Here is a 26,391-nt window from a genome sequence, read left to right on the forward strand (position 1 = left end):
CTCTGCACACTCAGGAATTATATTGTTATTTGCTATGACTACTCTATTACTACTAACAGTATTATAAATGGTACTACTACTACTAGCAGCCACCTTGGGTCCCTTTGGGGAGGAAGGCAGAACATAAATGGAGTAAATAAACAAATACTACTACTACTTACACTCTTAAAGCAAGAGATCTCACTAATTCTCATCAAGAATTCCATTCTTAAAGCAATAATCTCACTAACTGCATATAGAACTTTGAAAAAAGTCATTTGAGCAAGGGTGCCCATCACAACCTGGAGATGGATCTGAACAGCTTCCTCTCAAATGCACTTTATAAGGGAACCCTTGTGTGTTGGCAACCTTCAGTCTCGAAAGACCATGGTATCGCGCTCTGAAAGGTGGTTCTGGAACAGCGTCTAGTGTGGCTGAAAAGGACAATTCGGGAGTGACAATCCCTTCCACACTGGGAGCAAGTGCAGTCTGTCCCTGGTCTGTCTCCCTGGCTATGGGCCTTCCTTCTTTGCCTCAGACTGTTGGCCAAGTGTCTCTTCAAACTGGGAAAGGCCATGCTGCACAGCCTGCCTCCAAGCGGGCCGCTCAGAGGCCAGAGTTTCCCACCTGTTGAGGTCCACTCCTAAGGCCTTCAGATCCCTCTTGCAGATGTCCTTGTATCGCAGCTGTGGTCTACCTGTAGGGCGCTTTCCTTATCAGTACTGACCCATTTTACCAAGATGAAGAGTCAGTTCAGCAACTTGTGCAACCGCAAGGCTTGCAGTTTCATGGATCCAGTTAGTACCTAGTTCTGTGTGCCATGCCTGGCCCTTTTGGTACTTTCTACTAAGACAGGACAGCTGGTGCTCACTGGGGGACAGTGGGTGACTGTAAGCATTCCCCACTCCAAGCCAGTCAGTCCCCTCCAGCACGCACTCCCAAGCTACTCACAATTCCTTAGTGCGTCCAACGCCCATCGCTCTTCTGAGGTTTGGAAAGAGAGCTCAGGACTTGAGCAGTCATAGTGCTGGGATGACTCTTTGATCAGCAGGTTGGCTGGTGGTTCTTTTCCAAATTGCCGGCCTGCCTCCAGCAGTTCCTCCTCTTCTGCCTTCTCAGACATGGCTGTGGAGGGAGACTGAGCCTTAAGCATCAGGGGAGACTCCAGTCCCAGATCTTTATCTATCAAGCACACCAGCAACGCCAAAATCAATGCAAAGTGAAAACCGCTTTAAATACCCCATCCAGTTAAATTCCTGCCCCACTCTTCGCTCATAGATTTATGGAGGTTCAATCCAAAGTTATTAAGTGTGCTGAATGCGGATGAGCTTCCAACCCCAGGGGAGGGATAGGACACAGAAAGACGTCAACATGAATTCAGTTATCAAATGACACAAGCCTGAGAGAACTAGGATGTCAACGGGCTACAGAATGGGGTTCATGTTGTGCATTGCCCGCACAGCCCCTTGTTCCCCATAGTGGCCAGTCGGGTAGGACTCCCACAAGCAGGGCAGAAAGGCAATAGCCCCCTTCCAAGTAACTGGTAGTCAGAGGTATAGTGCCCCAGAACATGAAGGTTCCACACAGCGCCCATGGCTAATAACTGTGGGTAGACACCTTCCTCCTGAATGCATTTAACCCTGACTGAAAGCTGAACGGGCATCATTACACCCTATGGCAGCAAATTCACGATAAAGCTGCATTGTGTGAAGTACTTTCTTCTGTCTGCCCTGAATATGCTGCTAAGCAGTTTCATTAGAAAATCCCATGTTCAAGTAGTATGATGAAGGAGGGTGGGGAGTAGAAGCGTTTCAATTACCCAGAAGCCATTCTAGTACAAAGATACACCCTTGACAGTGGTAGAACCTGGTAAGAACTGCACTGTGAACTACTTTTTGTTGAAAAGCAGGCCCCCGTACTGCTTTCAATCGTATCTCATAACCACAGATTCCATATCCACAGATTGGGTACAGGCCCCCCGCGCACGCCCCCTCCGGAGGCGAGGAGAGCTCCTTATAAAACCTTATAAGGCAGTGTTTCTCAAACTGTGGGTCGGGACCCACTAGGTGGGTCGTGAGCCAATTTCAGGTGGGTCCCCATTCATTTCAATATTTTATTTTTAATATATTAGACTTGATGCTACCATGGTATGTGACTGCATTTGGGGAAATGTTACAGACCTGTACTTTTAACAAGCTGCTATGTATATTCTTTTAACAATGATAGTCAATGGGATTTACTCCTGGATAAGTGCAGGTAGGATTGCAGCCTAGGTTGTTAAAAATTTTCCTGCTTGATTATGTCACTTCAGGTCATGACATCACTTCCGGTGGGTTCTCATTCTAAAAAGTGGGTCCTGGTGCTAAATGTGAGAACCACTGCTATAAGGCATTAAAAATGTCACTTCTGGTTTCTCTGTGAAACTGGAAGTCATGTGTTTTGAGCTTTAAAGCACAGTCTGAGCGCAGCAGAGACAGGAGTTCTCAGCCGCTGCTGAGGTCACCTCGTGGACAGTGGGGATAGGCGTTCACCCGGATCTTCTGTTTCAGCTATCTGTAGGGGGTTACAGAACAGAACCCCTGCAGATAAGGGGGCATGCCTGTATATAAATATTCTTAACAACAAGCGGGGGAATTTACCTGGACTCTGCATACTGCTGTCAGGAGCAGCTTGCTCTTCCTTCAGTTTTTGCTGGTCGTCTTCCTCTTCCCTGAAAATCAAGGAGGGAGAACAAATTGTAAACTTGTACATAGAACAATGTAGGAACTCCCCCCTCCGCTCCCAAAAAAGTCACAAACACAACAATGACAACTTACCCGCACGGTCCTGATTGTGGTAATGGAATCACCCTTCTACCTCTTCCAACTTTCACTGTACCTGCCATCCGCGCTATGAGGTCCTGCCACCTGTATGGAGGGAACAAACCTAAGGTTGACATCCTAAACATAAAAAAGTGTTTTAGAAGGAACATCGGTGGACATTCCACAAGAGAGATTAAAAGAAGCAAAACCCTTTGTTCCTTCCAACATTTCTTTCTCCGCCTCTACCTATGGCACCAATCTGAGCTTTCTTCATTCTCACCCACACTTCCTTTGTAATGTGTCACTCCAGGTTGTCCCTAGTCACCCTGAGCGATCCTTTGCAAATTTCTTGTGTTAACTGCTTGGAAACCAAAGTTATTCCAAATAATGCTATATAGGGCACAATCCTAACCAACTTTCCAGCACTGACATAGCTGCAATGTAGCCCTAAGGTAAGGTAACAAACATGCCTTTACCTTGAGGAGGTCCCCTTGACTGCCTCGCCACTGCAGGATGCAGTGCATGCCACGTTGGCACAGCTATGTCCGTGCTGGAAAGTTGGTTAGGATTGCACCCTTAGGCTATTAACTAGAAATGGATACTAGGAACCCATCTTACTAGTTCGTAAGAAAAGCAGCACAGGATGCTGCTCTCTCTAATTCAACATTGCTGGTGCTGCCTTTAAAGCCTACGCAGTTTGGGACCTAGGAGGCGAGCGGATAAGGAAGCGGTTTTCCGCAAGCAGCAGTAATCCATTTCCCTACCCCTTTACTTCTTCCTTATGAAGTGAGTTGGTACAAAAGCAGATTGATGCAGCTTCATTTGTGGCAGGCTGGAGAGCAGAGAGGGTAGACTTGGCATGAGTCTGTTTGCCACACCCTCATTCTACATGAGTTGCATCATATGCTTCCTAGTTGGCCAGGCAGGGCGGAAAGGACAGGAGAGTATCTCCAGAAGCTGAGCAGCACTGATGGGAAGTTGGTGCAAGTTGGTGCACTGATGGGAAGTTGATGGGGGTGTGTGTGTGTGTACAGAAATGAGCTGTTCTAAAGTATACTGCTAAGCAGACATCACCCAGAAGCCAAAGCACTCAGGTGTGATGGTAAAAAATTAAACTGATTAAAAAACCAAGAGAGTCAAGCAGGAGTCGAGAATGGTGGCCCAAGTAGTGCAGTACCTTATAGAGTAAATCTATTAGCAACAAAATGGACAAGTGAGGTTTGTGCAAGACATCAGTTCAAGCTCTCTCCTACAGCCATCCTACACTTCAGAAGTTAACAGCCCATCTGAGATGACTGAGAAGACTGTACCAGGTCTTCTTCCTGGTAACAAAAGACCAATTAAACCGAAATTGTTTAATTGTCAGATTGCTGTGGTCTTTTGTTACCAGGAAGAAGACGTTTTAATTGCAAATTGCCTTCAGGAAAGAAAGACTCCCTCTTTCTGCAGTGAACTTTTCAAAATTTTATAATTATCCAACACATCCCTTTTCAGTAACATCTGTAGAATGCACAGAGAGGTGCACCTTCTAAACCTAAATCCTCTTGTTTGCAATCACCCACATTGTATGGAAAGCAAGGACAGCTGCTAAATATGCTGCTTGGGATTAAGTGTCTGATGGAGAGAAGTGAAGCAATTATGGCGAGGAATTAAGCAATTATGGCTCAGTCCAAGACACCTGATTCAGAAAGTCCTTTGTAGCCTTTTACACTGTGTGTGTGTCATGTGTGAATGCTATAAACATGGGACAGAATGCAGAAAAAAAAAAATTGTTGTCATTGCAGGATTCCCCCCTGTGGATTCCCCTGTGTCATTCCCCCCTCCAACTGCACATCCACTTAGAAATTAAAGTGGCAAAAGAACTGTCAAAACGGAGGATCCGACTCAGAAGGGGTGTTGGAAACAGCAAGGGCAGCATTTCCCTGGGTTTGTAGACATGGGTGGGGTTTAGAATTAATGTAACAGGAAAATATTCAATAAATATTCAGTTAAGGAAACTGGCAGCAACACATCAAACAGATGAAATGCAAGTCTTTTAGCACAGCTTGTGGACCAGCAGCATATAGTTGCAGAGCAAACTAAACAGAGCACTGAAAGTAGTTCCAAGTTTTGGATATTACTCTGAGATGTACAAGTGAGGTTTCTTTGAAGTCATGTCAGCTGGGATAGCAGTACCTTCACTTGGCTACAGTCCAAGTTATCAAGTTACTAAGGAACGTGGGATGGCCCTGACCATGTTAAAAGCTTCTCACACATAAAATACATTGCCGGGGTGGTGGAGGAAAAGAACCTCTTAAGAGAAAATACTGAGGACACTGTTGGGAGCAGAAGCTTTCTAACCTGCACTGTTGCTATGAGGTTCTGAAGAGGGCAGGAGCAACCACCGTGCTAGCAAGAATGCCAAGATAAAAAGAGGTGGAATTAAGAGAGGCCTCATAACAAAACTTCTCTAGCAAATTGCTTCCCCACCATCTGTGAATTTGAGTTGCTACTGCTGAATGCCATTTACAGCTACTGCAGTGACTCAGAAGCTGAGTCAACCTGCTACCCGTTTCTCCAGCTCCACCTAGGACAGGTAAAAGCAGAAGAGCCTTTCCGCAATTCTGGACAAAGGCTGGCTTCTTCCTTGCCACGGGGAGGAAGTGAACCATCTTGTCACCTGGCTTCTGCCTCAAACTCATATTTACCTGGACTGCAGAAAGGTGGGGGCATAACTGCTGACTTATTCCTCATAGTTTCAGGAAGAAAGAGGGAGAAGAGCGTCTTTTAATCCTTTTCGCTATGTGAACCGCTTTGAAAACTTTTTTGTTGCAAAGCAGTAAATAGTCTGCAAATACATCATCATCACCAGTGGAGGTCCCATGTGGTATATGCTTCTGCTAGTTTTTTCTTGAAGAATCTCTTTTCCCTCCCCCCTTTTCCATTTTGTGAACTTGCCCACGAGCTGCAAGACAACCTGTTGCCTGCAGCCAGGCAAGACCGAACTGGAAAGCAGGAAACCCTTTTCCCTTGGGATTCATGCAACTTGACCCTCCCCTCTAGAGAAGAGGCAGTGCTGTCTCAGATGCAATGACTGGTTCCTCGTAGCACCTCAGGAGGATTTATGTTTTGATCCTGGAATATCATATTGTAATTTATACTATTTTGTTCTGAGACAAATTCCAATGAAAAAGAAAAAAAAACAAAATTCAATGAAAGCAAATCCTGACTGAGAAACAGCCTGAGAGATAGAACAAGAAGATGTGCAAAATACCCTGAAATTCTGTGTCTGAAACCTGGTAGTTTTCATTACCATGACAGCTCCTGTCAACCACCTCTGGCATCCCTGGTCTTGTAAACAAGCCCTTAATTACACATCATGAAGACCACATAGGATGAAAAGGCAATTTGCTGCCATAAAAACTACAGATCTATTTCAAACAAACAGCAAGAAGTGACCTGGCTCATTACAAACTCCCCAGAGCTTGGCAAGTCTCCTAGGAGAGAGTCTGTTCCTCTCAACTGTAGCCGTTTTAAGGAAAACCATGGCTGTACCAAGCAGTTATTCACACGGCAAAAATTTAAGGAGTAGACTGTTCCTCTGCCCGCTTTGCCCAGGAAAAGCTAGCAATTCTCAGTTCATTTCATTATCTTTGCATTATTACTCCTGAACACCTAATGCTGCAGGAGCAAACCAATGAAGGGTGCAGTGTCAGCAAATCTGGTCTCTAAACGAATGTATCCTAGGCCCTGCTCTGAGTTGCTAGAGGCAAACGTCCTTGCAGATCATAAGGAAATGCCCTTATACCAGCTCCTTTTTTTTTTTTTTTTTAAGGAGAGGGGAAACCCAACAGCTCGGTTTAGGCACAACAACAAACAATGCTTCATTGTCATAAGCATAAGCCTTGGGCTTGAGTATGAGAAGAGACTGAAAGTTTCCTTTTACCATTTCTAATAAACCAGTTTTCCTCCAAATTTGGTTAATTGTGGTTTGTTCAAATCAGTTCATTTGTTTGATCTGTTACCGAGCCAGGAAATCAAACCAGGATCTGATACCGATATTGCTGTCTACTATAAACCACTGTTTCAATGTCCTCCTCTCAACGTGCAAAGGAGAGGAGGTATGTGAGCCAGAGGACTGGGCTCACAACAACCAACTAAGACGTGTTTTGTCATGTCTTAACCAAGTTAAGTCTTAATGGCAGCAGATGTTCCACACACATCTTAAGAGCATCTAGAACGGTATTGCTATAGGTTGCAAAGGCTACAAGCTACACAAGGGAACCATGTTTGGCTCCTTGATGTCAAGTGTTATAGACTTCGTTGGCCTAAGTAAGAGGTTATATAACAGGTCAGCTCTAGACATGGAGATATCCTTGGCAGCTCTACCCTTGCACATCAGATTTATGCCCCGTTCATCCCGGTTACAGGGGGTGAGTTTAGGTAGAGAATTAAGCCAGAACCTATAAAAGGAAGGAAAGGAAAAAACACCCTACAAGAATTCTAAAAGCACCTACTGCTTTGAGTAAGAAACTGCTTCACGGACTTGGAACACAAGATTTATCTTCCTCTTTAGCAAGTGATAAACACAACATATTGGCAGAGGCCGCCAACCCCACTTACACAGCCTTTTCGGAAACCGTCTGTGCCACCAGTTCATAAATCTGGGCTCCATTTTCTGACATAGAGATGACAAAGAAAGCTTTGTTATCTGGGGAAGAAACCAGAGCATGTTAAATCTGATAGCACCTCGTCTTATTATGTTTTTTTTTTTACCTAAAATTCAGGCTGTGGGGACGAACTGCAATAATAAAGCTCCCAGAAAATGGCACGAATGCAGAGACACATCACTTTTAGAGATCAAAATCTGGTATGACAGAATATGGTTACTGCTCCCTGATCAACTTCTGTATCTCAGCTAATGAGCTCATCCAGGCTTACAGCAAATACTGCCTCTGGGAATGATCACAGAGTGCCTTGAATTTGTTCTTTAGGCACTGAACTAGTATAGTAAAGATCTACCAAGAGAATAGTCTTACCACTGGTTAAAAAGCATCATTTTAGACTAAGTACCCTGACCACTTAAGACACTGATTTAACCAAGTAAGAATCACTCAAGGCACATTTGCACTGTTCAAGTCTGCAGGGTGCTTTCCGGGAAGGGGGGGGGCACCTTTATGAGGTAGGGTCACACCTCATCTTGGCTTCAGTCCCCATATGGAGAGAAAAGCAGGATAGAAATACAGTAAATAAATTTCTCATATGTAAAATGGGAACACCAGCTATCTACCTTACCAGTTATCGTAAGGACAGCCAAACCACCATTGGGAATAAAAAATGCTACTTAAATGATATACCACAACTAACGCAGCCATCAAACTCGTGTGAAAAAAAAAGTTGGCCTGAGGAGCTGTTCTAAGTTTAAAACACACATGCTTTTGATTTGAGGGAGCTCAGTTAAGTACAGGCTTTTCCACACAGACACAGGTCTGCTTGAAAGAGCCAACTGAGTTATTTTATCTCTTGTGTTCTCACACCAACTCAACTGCTCCACTCTGTTCAGCCTTAGTCTTGTTGCAAGGATGCCCAAGTTGACTGGAATCTGATTTGCACCCTTGCCTTCGGTCTGGGGCAGACTCGCCTTACTCGCCGACACAACGGCTCCATTAAACAAAAGCAGCTCTCTGAACATAAACATCCTGGGCAACCAGCTGGATTTCTCAGCGGCACTGACCTGTGGCCACCTGGCGAACCAACACTGTGTTCAGCTTGATGACAGGGCTGAAAGTGTGCTTGCTGTCTGCCATGGAAGTCAAGATCTTGCTGTGACACCTCAGCACCAGTCTCTCGTCTTGCTTCTGTAACAGCACCAGAATATCCTCCAACAGCAGCGTGTAGAGATCTGCAGTGGGCAATAAGAGCGGCCGGGAACTGGTTACAGACACTCTCCCTGGCATGCAGAAGATTGCAGCCCTCACAGAGTCAGGAATCAGCACAGTGCTCTCTCAGCAAGGCAGGCAAATCATTCACCTCCGAGCTACAGTTGGCACAGAGTCATCTTGCAAATCACTGCTGTGTCCTTGCACTATCTTAATGAGCCTTCATCTCATTTTAAAATGCACAAAAATAGCTTGATCAGCTCCAAGAAACCTACATGCATCATCCCTGGTAACAGGGAAACTTATCAGGCAGGTGTACTTCCTATTTTTTCTCCCCTTCTGCTACGAAACACAGTATAAGTCAGCAGGCTGTGCAAGGCTTACCAATGGTCTTGTCGCGATTCACCTTCCAGGTTAGAGGCCCTTCGTGAATCATCTTCTTCTTGGTTAAATCCAAGTTCTGTCAAGAAGACATAGAGCAAAGTAGAAGTTTTGGGAGATTTGTGAATGTCGACTGCAAGGATCTAAAGCAGCAGTTCCCAAAGTCCTACTTGGACTTCAGGACTACACTAAGTTGTTGGGGGGTTGGGGCAGGTGGTTGGTCCTGATGGCACCACAGGGATCGCGGCGCCATGGGGACTCAGGGACATCCCCACGTACCTGGGGCATCCCTCAGTCTCCTGGAGGCTTGCAGCTGCCTCTGCGACCCTCCATGCAGCTGTAATGAGCTCTGCTCTGATACCAGAGCTCACTTCCAGTTTGTGATTGTGCAAACCGTAAGTGAGCTCCAATAACAGATTGGAGCTCCCTGCATTCATGCAAAGGGTTGCAGAGGTGGCTGCAAGCCTCCAGGACCCTCTGAGAGGCTGCAGGACACCCCCAGGTACATGGGGGTGCCCTTGGGTCCCTACAGCATCACAGTGACATTAGGGACCTATTCCTGGGCCACTTTGGGAACCACCAATCTACAGCACAGATCATTACAAGCTAGGGAGCATGATTTCACTATGAGTATCCACCAAAGTGACTTTTCTCAAGGCAACTCAGAACACAGAGGCACCTAAAAGACAAACTCAGTTATTTTAGCATTACCTGTCCGATGCAGAAAAACTTCCTCTCGATACTCTGATGTTGTAAGTTTGTCAGCATTTCCATGCCTACTGAGTATTTTCTAGTACAGTGAACATAGTCTCCTGAAGCTTGCACATGAGGTCAGATTACAAGATTAAACCCATTTCTGCACAGCCTACAGGTGTACACATTTGATCCCTGTTGCATATATGCATCATTGTGCAGAAATGGTTTAAGATTACAGAACTATATATTCTGGGGTCCAACCATCTTTCCATGTGGCAAGTTTGAAACTGGTATGTTGAAAAAAGTTTCTGTAACCAAACTCTTAAGACCAGTGAAAAATGAAGGATACACTTTTTTTTAAATGACCAGATAAACCAACACGGGCTGTGACAGCAGCAGTCACAGGCTCTTGGATGCTCTCAATGCCTGTCAAACACTTCAAAGCTTTATAGGCAAATGACTTTCATGGGCTGCTTCCTTCAGACCTCCCAAGCAATGAAACAGCATGATCCTCAAAGGCCTTTGTATCACAGCTTACAGAACTGACAGTAACTATGGGATAGGAAATTAGATATTGTGGTGTTACAACCAACTCAATGCAGGGTTCTGAATGTGATGTTCTGTGTGAGCTACGGCAAGCATAGTTTTAGGCTCTTATGAATGCATTCTGAAAAACACACGGACTGTTACATAGAAAGGTGTTTCATGAACTAAAAAAATAGGGCCTTCTCAGTAGTGGCACCAGCGTTATGGAACGCCCTTCCCCTTGACTTGAGAATGGCTCCCTCTCTTGAGACTTTTCGGCGAGGCCTGAAGACCTTTTTGTTTAAACAAGCCTTCTGAGTTCATGGCCTTTTTAACATCCTTTTTACATCTTTTAGTATTTTTACAGGCGTGAGTCCTCTATGATCTGCTGCTTTATGCTCTTTTTATCTGACTACTGTTTTTCTGGTATTTGTTAATGTGTTTTAATACTCTTTTGTCTGTTATTAAATTATGTTTTAATCTGTTTTTAATATGTTGTAAGCCGCCCTGGGTCCCTTTGGGGAGAAGGGCGGGGTATAAATAAATATTATTAATAATAATAATAATAATAATAATAATAATAATAATATTATTATTATTATTAAAAAGGCAAATGTGTGTTCATGAATACATTTCACTCTCATCACAAATCTATTTACTGATCATAAAGGCACTGACTTTGTAAGTTTTTTCAGTCTGGTATGGCATAAAGGGATATCATAAGTTCTTTCCTTCATTCCACCTACTCACAAGGTACTGTTTGGCACCATTACTTGTGGACAATAAAAATGCATGAAAGAAGGGGGGGACCTCGATGCACTTTCAACCAGTATTATTCAAAATCTGATTAAAGGTAATACAGGAGTGTGCCACTTAACAAAGGGGATATGGTCTCCAATCCCTATTGTTATGCGATTAGGTCATTAAGCAAACATTCAGCCCAATCTAGTGCCTTTGTTGTGTAAACAGATACTTCCTGCCAGACACTCAATGGCTGCACAGGCTACTGGAGATAGAGTGCCTCTTCTTTGCATTAAGAGCCTCTTTGTTGTGTAAAAGGATACTCTGTTGCAGGCTATGGGAGACCTGACTGCCTTATGAAGAACTGCTTTGACCACTGTCATATATGTGGTCCATCATTAAGCAGAAGGCTGTTAAGCAACACACGCCTATACATGGCCTCCAGAGAGATTCCACTAACTAGGTCCTCATTACTAGATGTGTCTGAGAATAAGGAACTCTAGTAGATCCTACCAAGTGAGGATCACCAAGCTGTTACATTCTCAGATTTTATAGGAGAAAAAAATACATACAATTAATTCTTCCAGTGAGTTCAGTTTAACTAAGGATACAGATACAACCCAACTTCCTACATCCTTCTGCTTATGAATACTGCACGGAAAAATTAAGGCTTGTTTCGTAACACCCAAAGAAGCTATAAGACTCATCTCAGCGCTTTTCTACTCACCCTGAACTCATCCAGCATAGGGCCCTCCACCTGCTTCAAGTAGGACAAATCCAGACGGCGCTGGTAGTCTTCCAAATGCTGCAGATGAAAGAATAAAGTCAATCAGGTTGGGAAATTGAAATGGCTGCAACTAAGCACTGGCACGACAAAGAACTTGAACAATTTGGGAACCCTTTAGGAGCAAGTAGCCTCAATATTTGGTTGATGGCAACTGCACACTATTGTCAATGGCCCCTGTTAGCATCTGCAAGCCCAGGTCTCTCTCACTCCCTCTCACCTGCTTGTTCTCTGCTTCTTTGACAGCCTGGTTAACGTAGTTGAGGATCTGCCGGCAATGATCTGCTGCTTTCTTCACTTTCTCCTTCTCCTCAGGTTGTTCTAAAATGAGAGAGAGATCAAGGTGGCAACCTCCAGGGAACACCCTCCAGGGAATTTCTGTGCTACAGTTCAAAGATGTAGAAGTGCCCCTGCAAGTCACTCCTGTATTCACCAATGCCTTGCTGGAACCCTTTGTACACACAGCTGACTTCAAAGTAAGATCTGCCTACTGCAGAGATGTTTCTAGAATCCTACAGCAAATGTTGGAGTGACCGCCTTGTCTTTCCTCAGAAGAGGCCCATCGTCAAACAGTGATGAAACAAGTAGCAACTTTATGGGATGCGTTTGCAGGCTTATTGATATAACATTGTACTCTGTCAATAGTAATCATGCTACATGGTCAGTCACAAGGTAATTATTGGGAACAACATTTGAACACACATCGCCAAACCTTTTTAAAAAGCCAAATGACAGAGTTCTACTCTTTACTAAGTATTAAAGATCCAGAGAGAGTCATTTCTTTTCATTGTTCAAGGGAAGATGTGAAACTGAGGCAGCAATGAGATTCCTTTTAAAAGGAAACAGAGTTCCTTTGAAAGTCAAACTGTTCCTGCAAATGGCCAAACCCCCAACAGAAAGAGCCACACGATACCTGAGTATTTTGCAATATTATCAAGCAGAAGGGGGTATTTGGTCAGCCTCTGCATCTCAGTGGGAATGATATCTTTCAGCTGCAGTCGACGACAGAGCGGATTGCTCTCAGCATCCTAAATTTAAACAGCATAATAACCGCATTTGTCATTTTTATTAAAACTATAATTACCTGAGAGCGCACCCTCTATTCATCACATAAATGTCTTGCTGGTTCACATTTCTGGCAATTAAATACAAGTCAAGGAACGCCAAGATTTATCAGACAGACAACACAGTCCCGTTGTATCAGGCAATTACTAAGAGGAAAGGCTCATCACAAAAACTGGTGGTGGCTTCCTTCCCTCATTACTTCTCACTGACTTGATATCATCAGCAATCAATCTCAGTCACTGACTTAAGAGGAGACATCTTACTCTCTTATGTGATGTAACCCCTGCTAACTGGTTAAGAGGCGCTTTTTCAAGTGGGTGCTCTTTTATTTAGCAGGGGGAGAGTAACTGGCCCACCTCACCCCAGCAGTGTCTTTTCTAGTGGCTGTCTGCTGGTGTTGCATCTTTTTAGATTGTGAGCCCTTTTGGGACAGGGAGCCATTAGATATTTGATTTTCTCTGTAAACCGCTTTGTGAACTTTTTGTTGAAAAGCAGTATATAAATACTGTTGTTGTTGACGGAAAAGTGCAAGATCTTCACCAGAACTCTAGCAACTCCTGAAGTGCCTAGGATCTCCGACAACCTTAGCAAGGGCCCTTCGTCCATGAGGAAGGGCGTAAGCCCAGACCCAGCCGCTTCCCCCCTTTTCCAAAGGAGTGCTGCGCTTGCTCTAAGACAAATAATATGTTTTACAGAAGGAGGATATAAAAGCAAGCTCTATTGGGGGAATTTAGAACCTGAATGCTATATATAATGTCAATGAAGAAGGTCTCTGTCAGTCTAGAAAACTGACATGGACCAATACAGACTGGGTAGCCAATGAACTTGGCTTGCTCCATTTGCCACAGGGATGCTCTGAAGAAAAACTTGGCACAATTGCCTGTACACAGTTGGGGCTGGACTAGATGACCTCCATAGTCCCTTTCAACTCTAACATTTTATGGATTCTATGCCATGGCCACACTACAATCAAAATTGGTTCACATTTGCTTGAATCACAACTTGAATAATTCCCAATGGTTCTTGGAATACCTCCCTGAGAAATGATAGTACAAAAAATGATCCACCACGAAGTGAACATACTAGATCTAATCCATTATTTTACCCCCGTCGACAACCCCTGCTCGTCCTGCAGCAGGCATCAGCCAGATCTAGGAACGAGCAAGATTTACCTGGACAAAGGTCTGGAAGCGAGAGTCCTTCTTCTGCCTTGATTTAATCACCTCCAGAGCGAATGGCTGGTTGCTACAGAAGGTGGCAGTGGCTTGCTTCAATTTCTCCTCCCCTGCTCCACTGAACTGAGAGAAGAATTCAAGGAAATCAAGCATGAGAAACAGAAGGGCACATGAGAGAAGTCATATGCCAACGTAAGTATCAGCATGCACCAACCTTATTCTGATAATAAAGAAACTGTTGCAGGCCATGATAAATAGACCTGACAAGCCTATCAGGAGTACATCCTGCTAGACAGGTGATAGACAGGAGTGTATCTTGCTGTAGTCCTTAGCACCACTTCCCACTTTGTTCCATCTTCCTACATTGGAATCTGGCAAGAGGGATTCCGCCTGTGGCTTAAATTCTGAATGCTTGTAATGACTGACTCATGTACAACTCCCCAGAATCTTGATACAGATAATGCACAAAGCACGGCAAATCTATGCCTGGGAAAATGGGACACAACTCAGTTCTAAGTGAAATCATGATAATTTAATTACTAATGCATCTGTATCTTGGAGTACTTTCTGTTATAAGAGTAGGATAATAGTTTGGGTAGTGATTTTCAACCTCTCTCATCTCACAACATACTGATAAGGTGCTAAAATTGTCACGGCACACTGTCAGGTTTATTTTACAATTGACAAGGCACACCATGCTGCCAGTAGGAAGGTCACATTCCCCCAATGGTGCTACTAATAAATGACCCTCCCCAAACTTCTGTGGCACATGTCCAGACCATTTGAGGAATACCAATGTTGTACAATGGTTGAAAATTGCTGGTTTAGGGTGATGGATCAAGAAGCAGACTCAAGAAGAAAAAGTCAAATCTGTTTAGCCATGAAGCTTTCTGGATGACCCTGGGTCAGTCTCTATCTTGCAGTCTAACCTACCTCACACCATTGTTGCAACAAGGGAGATGAGACACATACTTTGCTCTGAGCTCTTTACAAGAAGAGTAATATATATAATGTGAAAAATAAATAAAAGTTTATCTGAAGGACTGGAAAACAAACAGTTTTTAATAACCAAATCAGATCTTGCATCTACATGGAATAAAAGGTTCTCCATTCACAAAATGAAACAAAGATGTGATCAAAGATTCTTTCTCCATCACCTCCCAAGTACTGTTCTGGCAACTTTTAAAGATAAAAAATAAGTCCTCTGCTTTTTGCAGGTCACCTTTACACTAAATGACTCATTCATTTATTGTTAATTGAATAAAAAAAGCACTCAGCTAAATAAATGCTTCATGAGAAAAGTGAAACATGTAGACCATGCTGAGCTCCCTTCATCTTCCAACAATTCTGACTCTACCAGTTCAATGTCATTCTTTCAGAAATGAAGAATTTTAGATAACAGGTTCCCAGATAAGACAAACTACCAAGAGTGACCTGTGGCTCTATTCACCATTTCATTGTCAATCATCTTCAAGAAGCATTTCATTTTTTCAGAAACAAAAGAAAAACAAACAGAAGTTCGGTTTACCCAAGTTAATAAGTCCTCTCCAATTTGATCAATAACAGAGGTCTCGTTCCTCTTTCGCACAGCTTTCATCTGCTCATTCAATCCAGCTGAACAGCAAAGAAAAAGAGAGGAATGAGCACCAGCTTTGGAAATAGCGACACAATAACCTCATATACAGTGGCCCTTAATGGACTTCAGAGTTCCAAAGTGAAAGAGCTTTCACATTCATGCCAACATCAGGTTAGCCAGCTCAGAGCTTTTACTTGTTCTATGTGTGGAGCTCTCCCCATCCCAACCCCAGTGTGCAGCGATTGTTAAGTACTTGCTCATAATTAACTCTTGTCCAACAGAGCTTTGAATTAGGCTAAAAAAATGCTTTAAAAGTCTCCAGTTATTCAAGTTTGAACCTTCTGTGCTCTACATGCTGCTTCTCCCTGTTATACCTCAACAACATCCCCACGGTTCCCTCTTTGTTCACCACCTTCTGGCATCAAATCTCCTTTCTAATGACAAACTCCCCCCTCCTGAAAAAAAAAGCCAAGGGGAAAAAAAGCTCCCTTGACTTCCACAAATTATCAAGAATGAATTTAAGAATAAAGCACCAAAACCAAACGGGATTACAGGAGGTCAGCATATCTAGTTTTAACCTTTTTATGTATATTGTTATTTTATTGGTTCAAAATTTCATTTCTGTAGGTGCTTCCAACACAAATAAAGAAAGTGCAACAAAAACCACTTTTGGAGTCTGAAAGCAGAAACTGAACTTTTTGTTTTTTACTGCTGTCTAAGAAAAAGGGGTGGTGATGGTAGACATTCTCCAAAAACCGATGACATTGTTTGGGAAACAATACAAACATTGTGGAAACCTGTCTTTCAGTCAGATGGAGAGTGATCCCTTGACTCTCCACTGATTTTGTTATTAACAATAACGGGAGTTTAATGCATGGTTTTTAACATCAGCCTTGATAGTACTGCTGCCTACAGTATCTGGAAGAGTTTCTTTCACACTTTAGAAAAAAAGGGAAGGCACAGAGGCAAACCAGCAACGTAGGAGTCCAAAAATGAGAGCTCATACCCGAGTAGAGTTCTTGCAGCAATCTCTACTTAAAAACATAAGAAGAGTCCTGCTGGGTCAGGCCAAAGGCCCATCTAGTCCAGCTTCCTGTATCTCACAGTGGCCCACCAAATGCCCCAGGGAGCAAACAAGACAACAGACACAATCTGTGTCCAGGTGCCCTTCCCTGCAACTGGAAATCAGAGGCAGCTTGCCTCTAAAACCAACAGCTTGCACATACCTACTATGACTCGTAACCCGTAATGAACTTTTCCTCCAGAAATTTGTCCAATCCCCTCTTAAAGGCATCCAGGCAAGATGCCATCACTACTTCCTGTGGCAAAGAGTTCCACAAACTAATTACATGCTGGGTAAAGAAATATTTTCTTCTGTCTGCCCTAACTCTCCCAACACTGCACACATCCATCATCCTGGGTTATTCTTATTAGTGCAAAGCCATCCGAAAGGCCTGTGCAGTCTATTAAAGCTGTTTTGACAGAAGCAGAGTTAAAAGCTGGCCCGGATGCACTTGCTCACCATGAAGCTGAAGAATGTCCTCCAAATTAGAGAATATTTTCCGCAAGTCGGAGTGAGGCAAGATCCCTTCACGGGAGACACGCTGATAGAAGACCTGGTCCAGAACCTTCAGTTTACGGAGATGGGCGCGCTCAGTGTAAATTAACTCTGTAAATGAGCAGAACAGAAACAGAACAGTTGCAATGACCCCTATATAGGGGGGGGGGAACCTAAGATGGGAGAAACTGAACACTTTAAGTCTGGAGGATACACTTTGTTGAGAGTCTAAGAAACTCGGAGTATGCAGGTCATGCCTTGTTATCCACTGCAGTTCCGTTCCAGAACCCTCAGTGAATAAAAAAAGTCAGTGGATACCAAATCAATAGAAAAATAGCTTTAAAGACCCATTTCCAGGTTTCTTTCTCGTTCATGGCCGCTCCAGACTGTACTGGTATAGATGCTATATCACATTCAGTCACTAGACAGGGTGAATAAAGGAATCCAGTGAGATGAAATTATGGCCGAATGCAGTATATTATCTATAGCAGCAGCTTCCAACCTTTTCCATCCCACAGCACAATGACAAGGTGCTAACACTGTAAAGGCACGCCATGAGTTTTCCGACAATTAACACACAGCACTGCCGGTGAGGGGCTCACATCACCCAATGCCCCTACTAATGAATGACCTTCCCCCCAAACTCCTGTGGCACACCTGCAGATCATTCACGGCACACTAATATGCTATGGCACACTGGTTTATACTGATGCATTCTGGGGTGACAATGGAGGAGCAGAAAACCCAAAATTGGGTCTTTAAAGCTATCTTTAACCCCTTTAACCCACATAACTTGAAATTAAGAAAAATCCTTAAGATCATGAGAATCATCAAAACTGGGGATTTCCAAAGAACCTCTGCTGCCTTTCTTCATTCTGAAAAGTGCTTAGGCTTGCCTTGAAACCCTGTCTCTTTCCATGTTCCCCAATCCCCACATCTGCAAGCTGAACCAGCCAGCCTCCATCTTGCATTCTTAAACAGGTGTGCACCTGGAGACAAAATCTGAAACTTGAATAAAGCCCAGTTCTACCCTGACCAAAATGAAGCTGGCAGCAGAATACTGGGAGCCGAGGGAACTCTAAACTATACACGGTCACTGCAAGACAAACATGAGAGGTGCTCTAATGAACTCACCATTAATCACTTCTTGGCGTTTGATCTCAGAAGGTTTCAGGCCAAGCAACACCTCTCGGCTTACAAGTTGCTGCCAGCTGGGCGGGTCCGTCTCCATGTCAAAATCAAACAGCTCATCTTCACTTTGATTATCCCCAGTACCCACACTGTCCATTCTAAGAAAAGGAAATCTTCAGTGAACTCTCTAAATTCAACTCATGAAGATACACCTCCTTTTCATTCTCCCCCCTCCCACAATCCTGTAATAAATTGCCCCCAAGATTTGATCAAACAAGTCTGCCTTCTGGTCAGAAATGTAATCTTGCAGACTGTCTTTACAGATAAATAAATGTTGGCAACCTTCAGTCTCGAAAGACTGGTACAAGCCTACAGCACCTGGTATTCCCAGGCGGTCTCCCATCCAAGTACTAACCAGGCCTGACCCTGCTTAGCTTCCGAGATCAGACAAGATCGGGAGATAGTGTTCAGTATAGGGAGCTGGTTGGCAACCTTCAGTCTCGAAAGACTATGGTACAAGCCTACAGCACCTGGTATTCCCAGGCGGTCTCCCATCCAAGTACTAACCAGGCCTGACCCTGCTTAGCTTCCAAGATCAGACAAGATCGGGAGATAGTGTTCAGTATAGGGAGCTGGTTGGCAACCTTCAGTCTCGAAAGACTATGGTAGAAGCCTACAGCACCTGGTATTCCCAGGCGGTCTCCCATCCAAGTACTAACCAGGCCTGACCCTGCTTAGCTTCCAAGATCAGACAAGATCTGGCATGTGCAGGGTAACAGATAAAGGCCTTTGCTAAAAGCTCAGCAGGTCTTACTGTTAGCCCCTCTTAAGCAATCTTCCTTTTACATTTTGAGTAAACATTGGTGGAGAGAGATTAAGTGAAAGATAGCATTGAAGGTCAATGAAAAGGGCTGGAGACTTCACTTTTCCATTATAACATCAAGGTGTAAGAAGAAAATACAAGCTCTGTCAATCTACCAATTCTGAAGTACGTCTGATGCTATTAGCTTCTTGCAGCCACAAATCAAGGAGCAACCTCACAACCTTCACAATGACACAGAACCCTCAGTCCTACCCTGCACTCGGGTATCAAGGCACAACTTAATAATACTGCATCCTGAATGTTTCGCCTTTCCTATACAGAGGACACACATAGCAGACTCCACCACCACATGGGACAAACGCTAAAGACAACAAATAGAGGACACACAGATAAGTTACAAGCGCTGCTGGTCCCCACCCCCAGCACTCAGCCTAGCAGCTAACTCAGGCAGTATTACCAAAATCTACTTTAAACACATTGAGACTTGTACTCACTTGCGGAAAGATTTTGGCGTTCCCAATTCTGCTAATCTGGAAAGGAAATAAATTCAGTATCCAACACTGTGATTGATACAGCAAGTCAGTCAGTGACAATACCTTATGCGATAGCAATTTTACAATACAATTTGAACAGTACAAACAGCAATTTTGCAGTGAGCTCTTGGTATCCATAGACTCAGCATCTGAAGATTCCACCATCCACGGATGCAGATCTTGCGACTCAGAGGGCCTCCAGGATGCAACCAGAAGCCACGTCCAGTTATGTCAGGCCCACAGAGTGATCTGTGGGCCCAGCATGGCTTCCAGAGGGCCTGGTGTGGCCCTAATGCGAGTAACTGTGGTGCCACGCTGGTCTCCCCACGAATTCTATCATACATGGATTTCTGCATCTGTGGGTGGTGTAGGAATGGGTCCCCTGTGCATACCGAGGGCCCCCTGTAGTTGCTGGCTTAAGGTTCCCGTCTCTCATCAGAGAAAGTACTCAGTACTCTTAACCTATGAGAGCCTCATACAACAGGGACAGCTACAGGACAGTTAAAATGAGGATGGTCATTAACTTCCCAAGTTTCTGAACAGATCAATGTCCTAATGAATTCTCCCTCTCATCCAAGAGAAAAGAGGTTGGCCAGAATTGCCTGCTCCAAGGCTAAGATATACCTGTCCAGCTCCCCCTCTTCTTCCTGCAAATGGTCCAGTGGAGGGGATGGAAAATCAAACATGGTGTTAGGTGTGCGGGGTGCACTATCCACAGAGTCACTTGAAGATGGAGGTTCTCCAGCTTGTTTTGCCCCTAAAACAAACAGGTTAGGGGAGGTCAGAACAGCACTCCAGGTTTCTCAAACTTTGAAAATCAGATGCATTTCCTAAAGTTACTAGGGTTTCCACAACACCCCCTCGGTTTGTATCCCTGTGCCGCTTAATTTCAGCAAGAAGTGCCTGTCAGGGTCTGAGATCTGTCACAGGTGCGAGGGGATTGTGGCCCACCCTTTGAGAACGCTTGGTGGTAGTTTGAAATTTCATCTTGAATCTAAGTAATATGGAATAAGCCCAGCCTCGCTACTATATAGCTTTTTTATTTTTTATAAAGACGCTCATCTTTGTACCTATTTCACTGTCTTTGTTCCCTTCCTGGGAAGGAAAGGTTCCCGCCTGTGGAGACATCGGATTAGCTGGCAGGTAGGCCACATCTGTGCCATCGCTGGATCCACTCTGGCGCAGTTTAGCAGAGTCCGGTGGTTCTGAACTGACAGAGGAGCTTGTAGATAAGTGCTTAGGATGGCGCAACTTTTGTATTTCCATGGCTCTGCCTACTGGATAGACACAAAGCAGTTAGTGCTCGACAGATCGCTCTCACCCATATGACGCCTCTTTTCCTGACCCTGAAGACCCAGGGAGAATATTTATGATTTAATTTTCACCCCACCTCTCCTTCACAAAGTGAGTGCCCAAGGCCACTAGCAACATTCATAAAATAAAATCCATCTAAGTACAATAGAAAACAAGACCCACACAAGACCCACAGCATAAAAAATAAGCTACATGTATCAGCTACAGGACAATGGATGGGAGACTCATAATAAAGAACAGGTGGCAACAAAATCGTAAATACATGAAAACAAAAGCAGCAGTCACATTTGTAGATTAAAGGCACAGTAAAAAATGGCTTTTATTCAGAATATAGGAAGCTGCCTTATACCAAGTTACTGGTATTGTCTACTGGCAGCAGCTCTCCAGGCTGATGAATTCTCCAAATAGTCATTTTATGTATTTGCTTAATAAAATGAATATACCATACGTTTTAAATAAAGTGTCCCATTATAATTAACAAATAAGACAGCTCATTTTTAGCACTGTTACAAACTCAGTTTGACAACATTCAGCGTTCATAAAACACAGCCAGACTGGTGGATGGGGAACAGTGTTCCTTTTGCTAACATACTTGCATAGCTGTCATGGCGGCTTGGCCTCCTTGGGGGTCCCAGGATATTAGGAAAGACTCTCCTTTTCTTTTCATCCCCTTCTTTCTCTTTCTTTATACTTTGCTATAGTTGAAGACATCCACAAAGAGAGCAACTGTTAAGAACTCCCGTACGCAGCCATTTAAACAAGACCACAATTTTGTGTCCAGAACTACTGACATAGGCAGAGTGTCCTGCAGCTTTCTAAATCTGTTTATCTATACATTCAGTGTCTTAAGAAAAGAAGAGATTGGTACCAGTAGAGGTATGGCTGGTTCAAAATATTTGGTGCGCAGGTCAGAAATTAAGTGTGTCCCCTTTCATTAACTGACTGGGGGTGGGGGGTGAATGGACGCAATCTACTACAAGTTCTCTTACACAAGCCCCAATGAAAAGAACAGGAACTTCATCAAAGTTCTTCTCTTCACAAAGCTCTATTAGTTTCTATGTATACTACCCTCACAATGTCTCATAGAAGGGTGACCTCCAAGTAAAGGCAAAACCAGGGAAATCGCAATCAGTTAGTGCTGAATGCTGCTTCTAAAGGAGCATAAGAACAAAAGAACAGCCCCACTGGATCAGGCCATAGGCCCATCTAGTCCAGCTTCCTGTATCTCACAGCAGCCCACAAATACCCCAGGGAGCACACCAGATAACAAGAGACCTGCATCCTGGTGCCCTCCCTTGCATCTGGCATTCTGACATAGCCCATTTCTAAAATCAGGAGGTTGCACATACATATCATGGCTTATAACCTGTAATGGATTTTTCCTCCAGAAACCTGTCCAATCCCCTTTTAAAAGCATCCAGGCCAGATGCCGTCACCCCATCCTGTGGCAAGGAGTTCCACAGACCAACCACACACCGAGTATAGAAATATTTTATTTGTCTGTCCTCCCAACACTCAATTTTAGTGAATGTCCCCTGGCTCTGCTGTGAGAGTGTAAAGAGCATCTCTCTATCCACTTTGTCCTTCCCCTGCATAATTTTGCATGTCTCAATCATGTCCCCCCTCAGGCGTCTCTAGGCTGAAGAGGGCCAAACGCCATAGCCTTTCCTCATAAGGAAGGTGCCCCAGCCCAGTAATCATCTTAGTCGCTCTCTTTTGCACCTTTTCCATTTCCACTATAGCCTTTTTGAGATGTGGTGACCAGATCTGGATGCAATACTCCAGGTGTGGCCTTACCATCGATTTGTACAATGGGTCACATCACATCACATCTCAGCAGGGTCATATCTCTCTTTTAGGGGACCTCCATGCTGTCCTAGTACTTCCTACTGAAGCCATACTGTGCAGCATGGTGCTTCTTGCCAGCGTACAAAGCCATCTTGAATGACTGGGCTATACTCCATGATGACTTTGCCATCATTCCAGTCAACCACGTACTACTTTATTTTCTACTGAAGAGAATAAAACCCTGCACATCTCAGAGACCCTCAGTTAGGTCCTGTGTTACCCATTCAGAAACACAGGCACCTTCTATTGAGACAAGACAGGGCAGAGACACTGACTACCAATGAAGAACATGGTGACTTTAAATCCAATGTTTGCCTTGCATTAGTTTGCCTGCCTGGCCACCTCAGCCCCCTGGCCTCGTCTTTCAACTGCAAACGGGCCCCCATTACCTTTATCTTTGGCAGAAACCCAATTCGTCCCCGCTTCTGATCTAGACTCCTGGGTTCCTTGACTCTCACACCAAGGTGCTTCATGTAGGCGAGAACAACATACTGCATGCTTGAACTGTAGGCAAGCCCAAACAGAAGGACACAGCAGAGTTAGAGAGGACCAGAAAGAAGCCTGGTTGTGTGAATAAAATAGGGGTAGTTCAACAAATGATTAGTTTTTCTGTTCAGTCAAGCACTGTTCTGGCATTGGGACAACAAGCCATGCGAGACTGGCAAATACCAGTCTTCATTCATTCAACAAAAATTATATCCCCCTCATTTCTTTCTATAGATTATCAAAGTGACTATTATTAAAACCTGCTGACAGAATCTGAAATGAAAACTGCTTTTAGAACCTTAACAAGTGAACTAGAAGCTAACAACTGTTCAAAACCTGCCTGTAAACTTCACAGACCTTTGGGGCAAACTACAGCAGGGATGGGGCAACAGCTCAACTGAGCACAAGGCTTTGCAAGCAGAAAACTCAGGTTTAATCACCGTCATCTCCAGTAATAATGAATGTAGGGTAACAAGGCATAAGACCCTCGAGAGACAGTAAGAAAGAACAGTTCTAGGTTAGACAGCGTAAGGGAGATTGTGATGTAGATTAGTATGTAGGGGTGCAGGATATACATATTTTAAATAAATGAATCATCTGTTATTTGTCCACAGAGCCAGCAGAGGGCTCTCTCAGCCTGCTAAGTCCACAAATACAGAGGAGTTTAGCTTAATGTGACACAGACACTACAACAAGTCTGTTTGATTACCTCTTCTCCTCTTCTATAGGCTGAGAAGTCATCCTGCAAGGGAAAGAGGCAGAAGAACCTTGTTAGAAGCAGTTGCGTCATCCTCTTACTCTTACTTCCTCCAGTTTACATCTACCAGGTGCTGTACTGTCCATCAAGCCAGACTGTTCCAGAAGGGTACTCTGTTCAAGCTTTTCTTTGGTTAAAAAAAAAAAGCTTGAAGTACCTGTTATATAAGTGGAGATACACAGAAAGGTGATCTAGGGACATCACTGATCCTCCCTAACAGTGGTGAGCATACAAGCTGACCATGACAGAAACAGCCACTTTGTTCCAAAGTTTGTGCCTAGTTTCTGGTAAAACCGATATGCAGGAGGTCTGGTCTATGCGATATGCAGAGCCTCCGTTTGCCTGAAGATAACGTCCAAAGGTCGCCAGTTCGAGGCCACCGGCACCGTGAATGGCGAGACCTTGAAGCAGGTGACAAGCCCAGCCGAGTCATTCCACCTGCTCTTGGCGTGAGCGAAGAAGCATCTTGGCTGCCCTCCATGTGAGAGATGAAGGAGCTGCTTGTCTGCTTTGCGTGGGAGGAAACTGGAGGCCAGAACATGATACCAGATCAGAAAAATCCATCTGAAATGTTGTGGTTGTTGAAAGATAGAGCCTTCTTCAATTGTAAAAATCCCTATGGGGATTTAGAACAGCCTCCCTATGTAAACCGCCTTGAATTAAAGTCTGAGGAGAAATCTGATGACCAAGAAAGGTGGTATATAAATACCTGTAGTATTATTAAATTCCCCTGGGGGCTGGAGATAAGAATAGGCCCTCAGTTTGGCTGTACTTGTCGTAAGAGGCGACTAAACAGCCACCGGGTAGATGGGACTCGTCAGCCTGGAAAGGCAGCTCATCTGAGAGAAGGAAAACTCTGATCCCAAACCTCCACTGCCTTATGGCTACATCCAGTTATGGAAAAGGCTTCAGGAGTCAACCTCGAGGCAAAATCCGGAGCCGGAGTCCCTGAGGCAGTTCATGGCTGAACACAGTCACGTTCTGGCAACTCCTGTGACGCCGCTGGAACCAACCGTATTGGCCTCTGCCTTTCCATTGGACCATTTCAGCGACGTGGAGAGGGGGGATTTGCTGCATGGGTAACAGCGTATCCTCCATACCTACTTTACCCAGGCTTCACGCACTGGAGAGGACACTCTGTTCTAGAACCACCATTCAGAGCGTGACACCATAGTCTTCCGAGACTGAAGGATGCCCACAACCAGTATTATTATTATTATTATTATTATTATTATTATGCTACCTTTGAAATTGGAAGGTCTATAACAAGCTACCTTTACTCTTGACCCCCTAACAGGTTTATCCACAATACATCAGACAGACACATTAACCACTGTGTGGCAATGCTCCTGGATCTGATCCTAATCCCTAAAACAAAATTGGGCTAATGGTGGCTGAGACTTGATGCAGTTTTCACTTGCATCCAGCATGGAGAGGAAACTTCCTACAGAGTCTTGTCATTAGGGAATGTAGTTGTGATTAACATCATCAAGCTCCTCTCTTTACTTACATGGAAAGAGAGGGCTGTGTGAGCTTGTGCCACTTGCATACTTACAGCACTTCTTCAATTTTGGTAATGATCTGCTCTGCACACATTCTCTCTTTCTCCAGCGTGGTCCGATCACGAACACGCTCTGCATCCAGCCGCGTCAGCTCTCCTTCAGCCAGGGTCAGTCCCATGCTGCGCTTCTGTCTGAGTACACAGGTAGGAACAGCAGAATGCATAATGCTGTTTGTGGAGGGGGGGGCAGAAGGCTGAAGTAATAAACTCCCATCACTTTGCACTGTCAGCAGGTGCCCAGAAGGCAAGCTGCATAGTCCTGGCTAGACTGCTTCCAACATGCTATGCTTTCACACTACAGAAAACACAGCTAATACATGCTTCATAAAGGTGAACTGTACAACTCCGTAGGTGCAGTAACCCTGATGCAAAGGCCCCACTGAGACCCAGCAAGGCAAACAAATAGAATGAAACGCATTGTAAAGGAGAAATCTGGGAACGCTTGATTAAGAAATTACCGGGCGTCCTGTGGCAGCGCTAATCAGGCTGTCTCCCCAGCAGGCGAGCAAAGCAACATTCAAACCATTCTATAAAACCTGATCATCCAGCACCACAGAAATGAGTGACGGGACTCCTAAGCCTACAGGGACCTTCATACAAACTTTCTGACATAGTGTTTTCACCTGGGCAAGAAGCAATCCAGAATTTTTAGACTGGGATTCCTTTGGGGGACAGGGAACCATTTGTTTATCTAACTATGTAAACTGCTTTGTGAACTACTCCTGTTGAAATGCGGTATATAAATATTCTTAATCATTAAGAACAGTAATTTGGATCAACGGGAAGAAACAAACTCTTA

General features: G+C 44.2%; 1 protein-coding gene and 2 pseudogenes across 4 annotated transcripts in view; all 3 read right to left on the minus strand.

The window, feature by feature from the left end:
• The window catches only part of ARHGEF12 (Rho guanine nucleotide exchange factor 12), a 99,663-nt gene that overhangs the window by 9,628 nt on the left and 63,644 nt on the right, over positions 1-26,391 (minus strand). For 2 of the 4 annotated variants that reach the window (XM_066639269.1, XM_066639266.1), the window contains 20 exons: positions 25,587-25,724; positions 23,984-24,016; positions 23,178-23,292; positions 21,533-21,635; positions 20,697-20,903; positions 20,251-20,383; positions 19,588-19,623; positions 18,274-18,428; positions 17,104-17,250; positions 15,534-15,619; positions 14,003-14,128; positions 12,679-12,793; positions 11,986-12,086; positions 11,709-11,786; positions 9,023-9,098; positions 8,494-8,661; positions 7,383-7,470; positions 2,796-2,885; positions 2,619-2,689; positions 931-1,161 (listed from right to left, as the gene is read on the minus strand). In XM_066639269.1, coding sequence (XP_066495366.1) covers positions 931-1,161; positions 2,619-2,689; positions 2,796-2,885; positions 7,383-7,470; positions 8,494-8,661; positions 9,023-9,098; positions 11,709-11,786; positions 11,986-12,086; positions 12,679-12,793; positions 14,003-14,128; positions 15,534-15,619; positions 17,104-17,250; positions 18,274-18,428; positions 19,588-19,623; positions 20,251-20,383; positions 20,697-20,903; positions 21,533-21,635; positions 23,178-23,292; positions 23,984-24,016; positions 25,587-25,724 — 2,297 coding nt within the window. The remainder of the gene's footprint in view (positions 1-930; positions 1,162-2,618; positions 2,690-2,795; positions 2,886-7,382; positions 7,471-8,493; positions 8,662-9,022; positions 9,099-11,708; positions 11,787-11,985; positions 12,087-12,678; positions 12,794-14,002; positions 14,129-15,533; positions 15,620-17,103; positions 17,251-18,273; positions 18,429-19,587; positions 19,624-20,250; positions 20,384-20,696; positions 20,904-21,532; positions 21,636-23,177; positions 23,293-23,983; positions 24,017-25,586; positions 25,725-26,391) is intronic. The other 2 variants (XM_066639267.1, XM_066639268.1) reach the window with 2 other exon arrangements.
• LOC136662815 (5S ribosomal RNA) lies at positions 18,637-18,759 on the minus strand (annotated as a pseudogene).
• LOC136662797 (5S ribosomal RNA) lies at positions 18,941-19,057 on the minus strand (annotated as a pseudogene).

The sequence above is a fragment of the Tiliqua scincoides genome, chromosome 11 (genome assembly GCF_035046505.1).
Source record: "Tiliqua scincoides isolate rTilSci1 chromosome 11, rTilSci1.hap2, whole genome shotgun sequence".
Lineage (NCBI taxonomy): Eukaryota > Metazoa > Chordata > Lepidosauria > Squamata > Scincidae > Tiliqua > Tiliqua scincoides.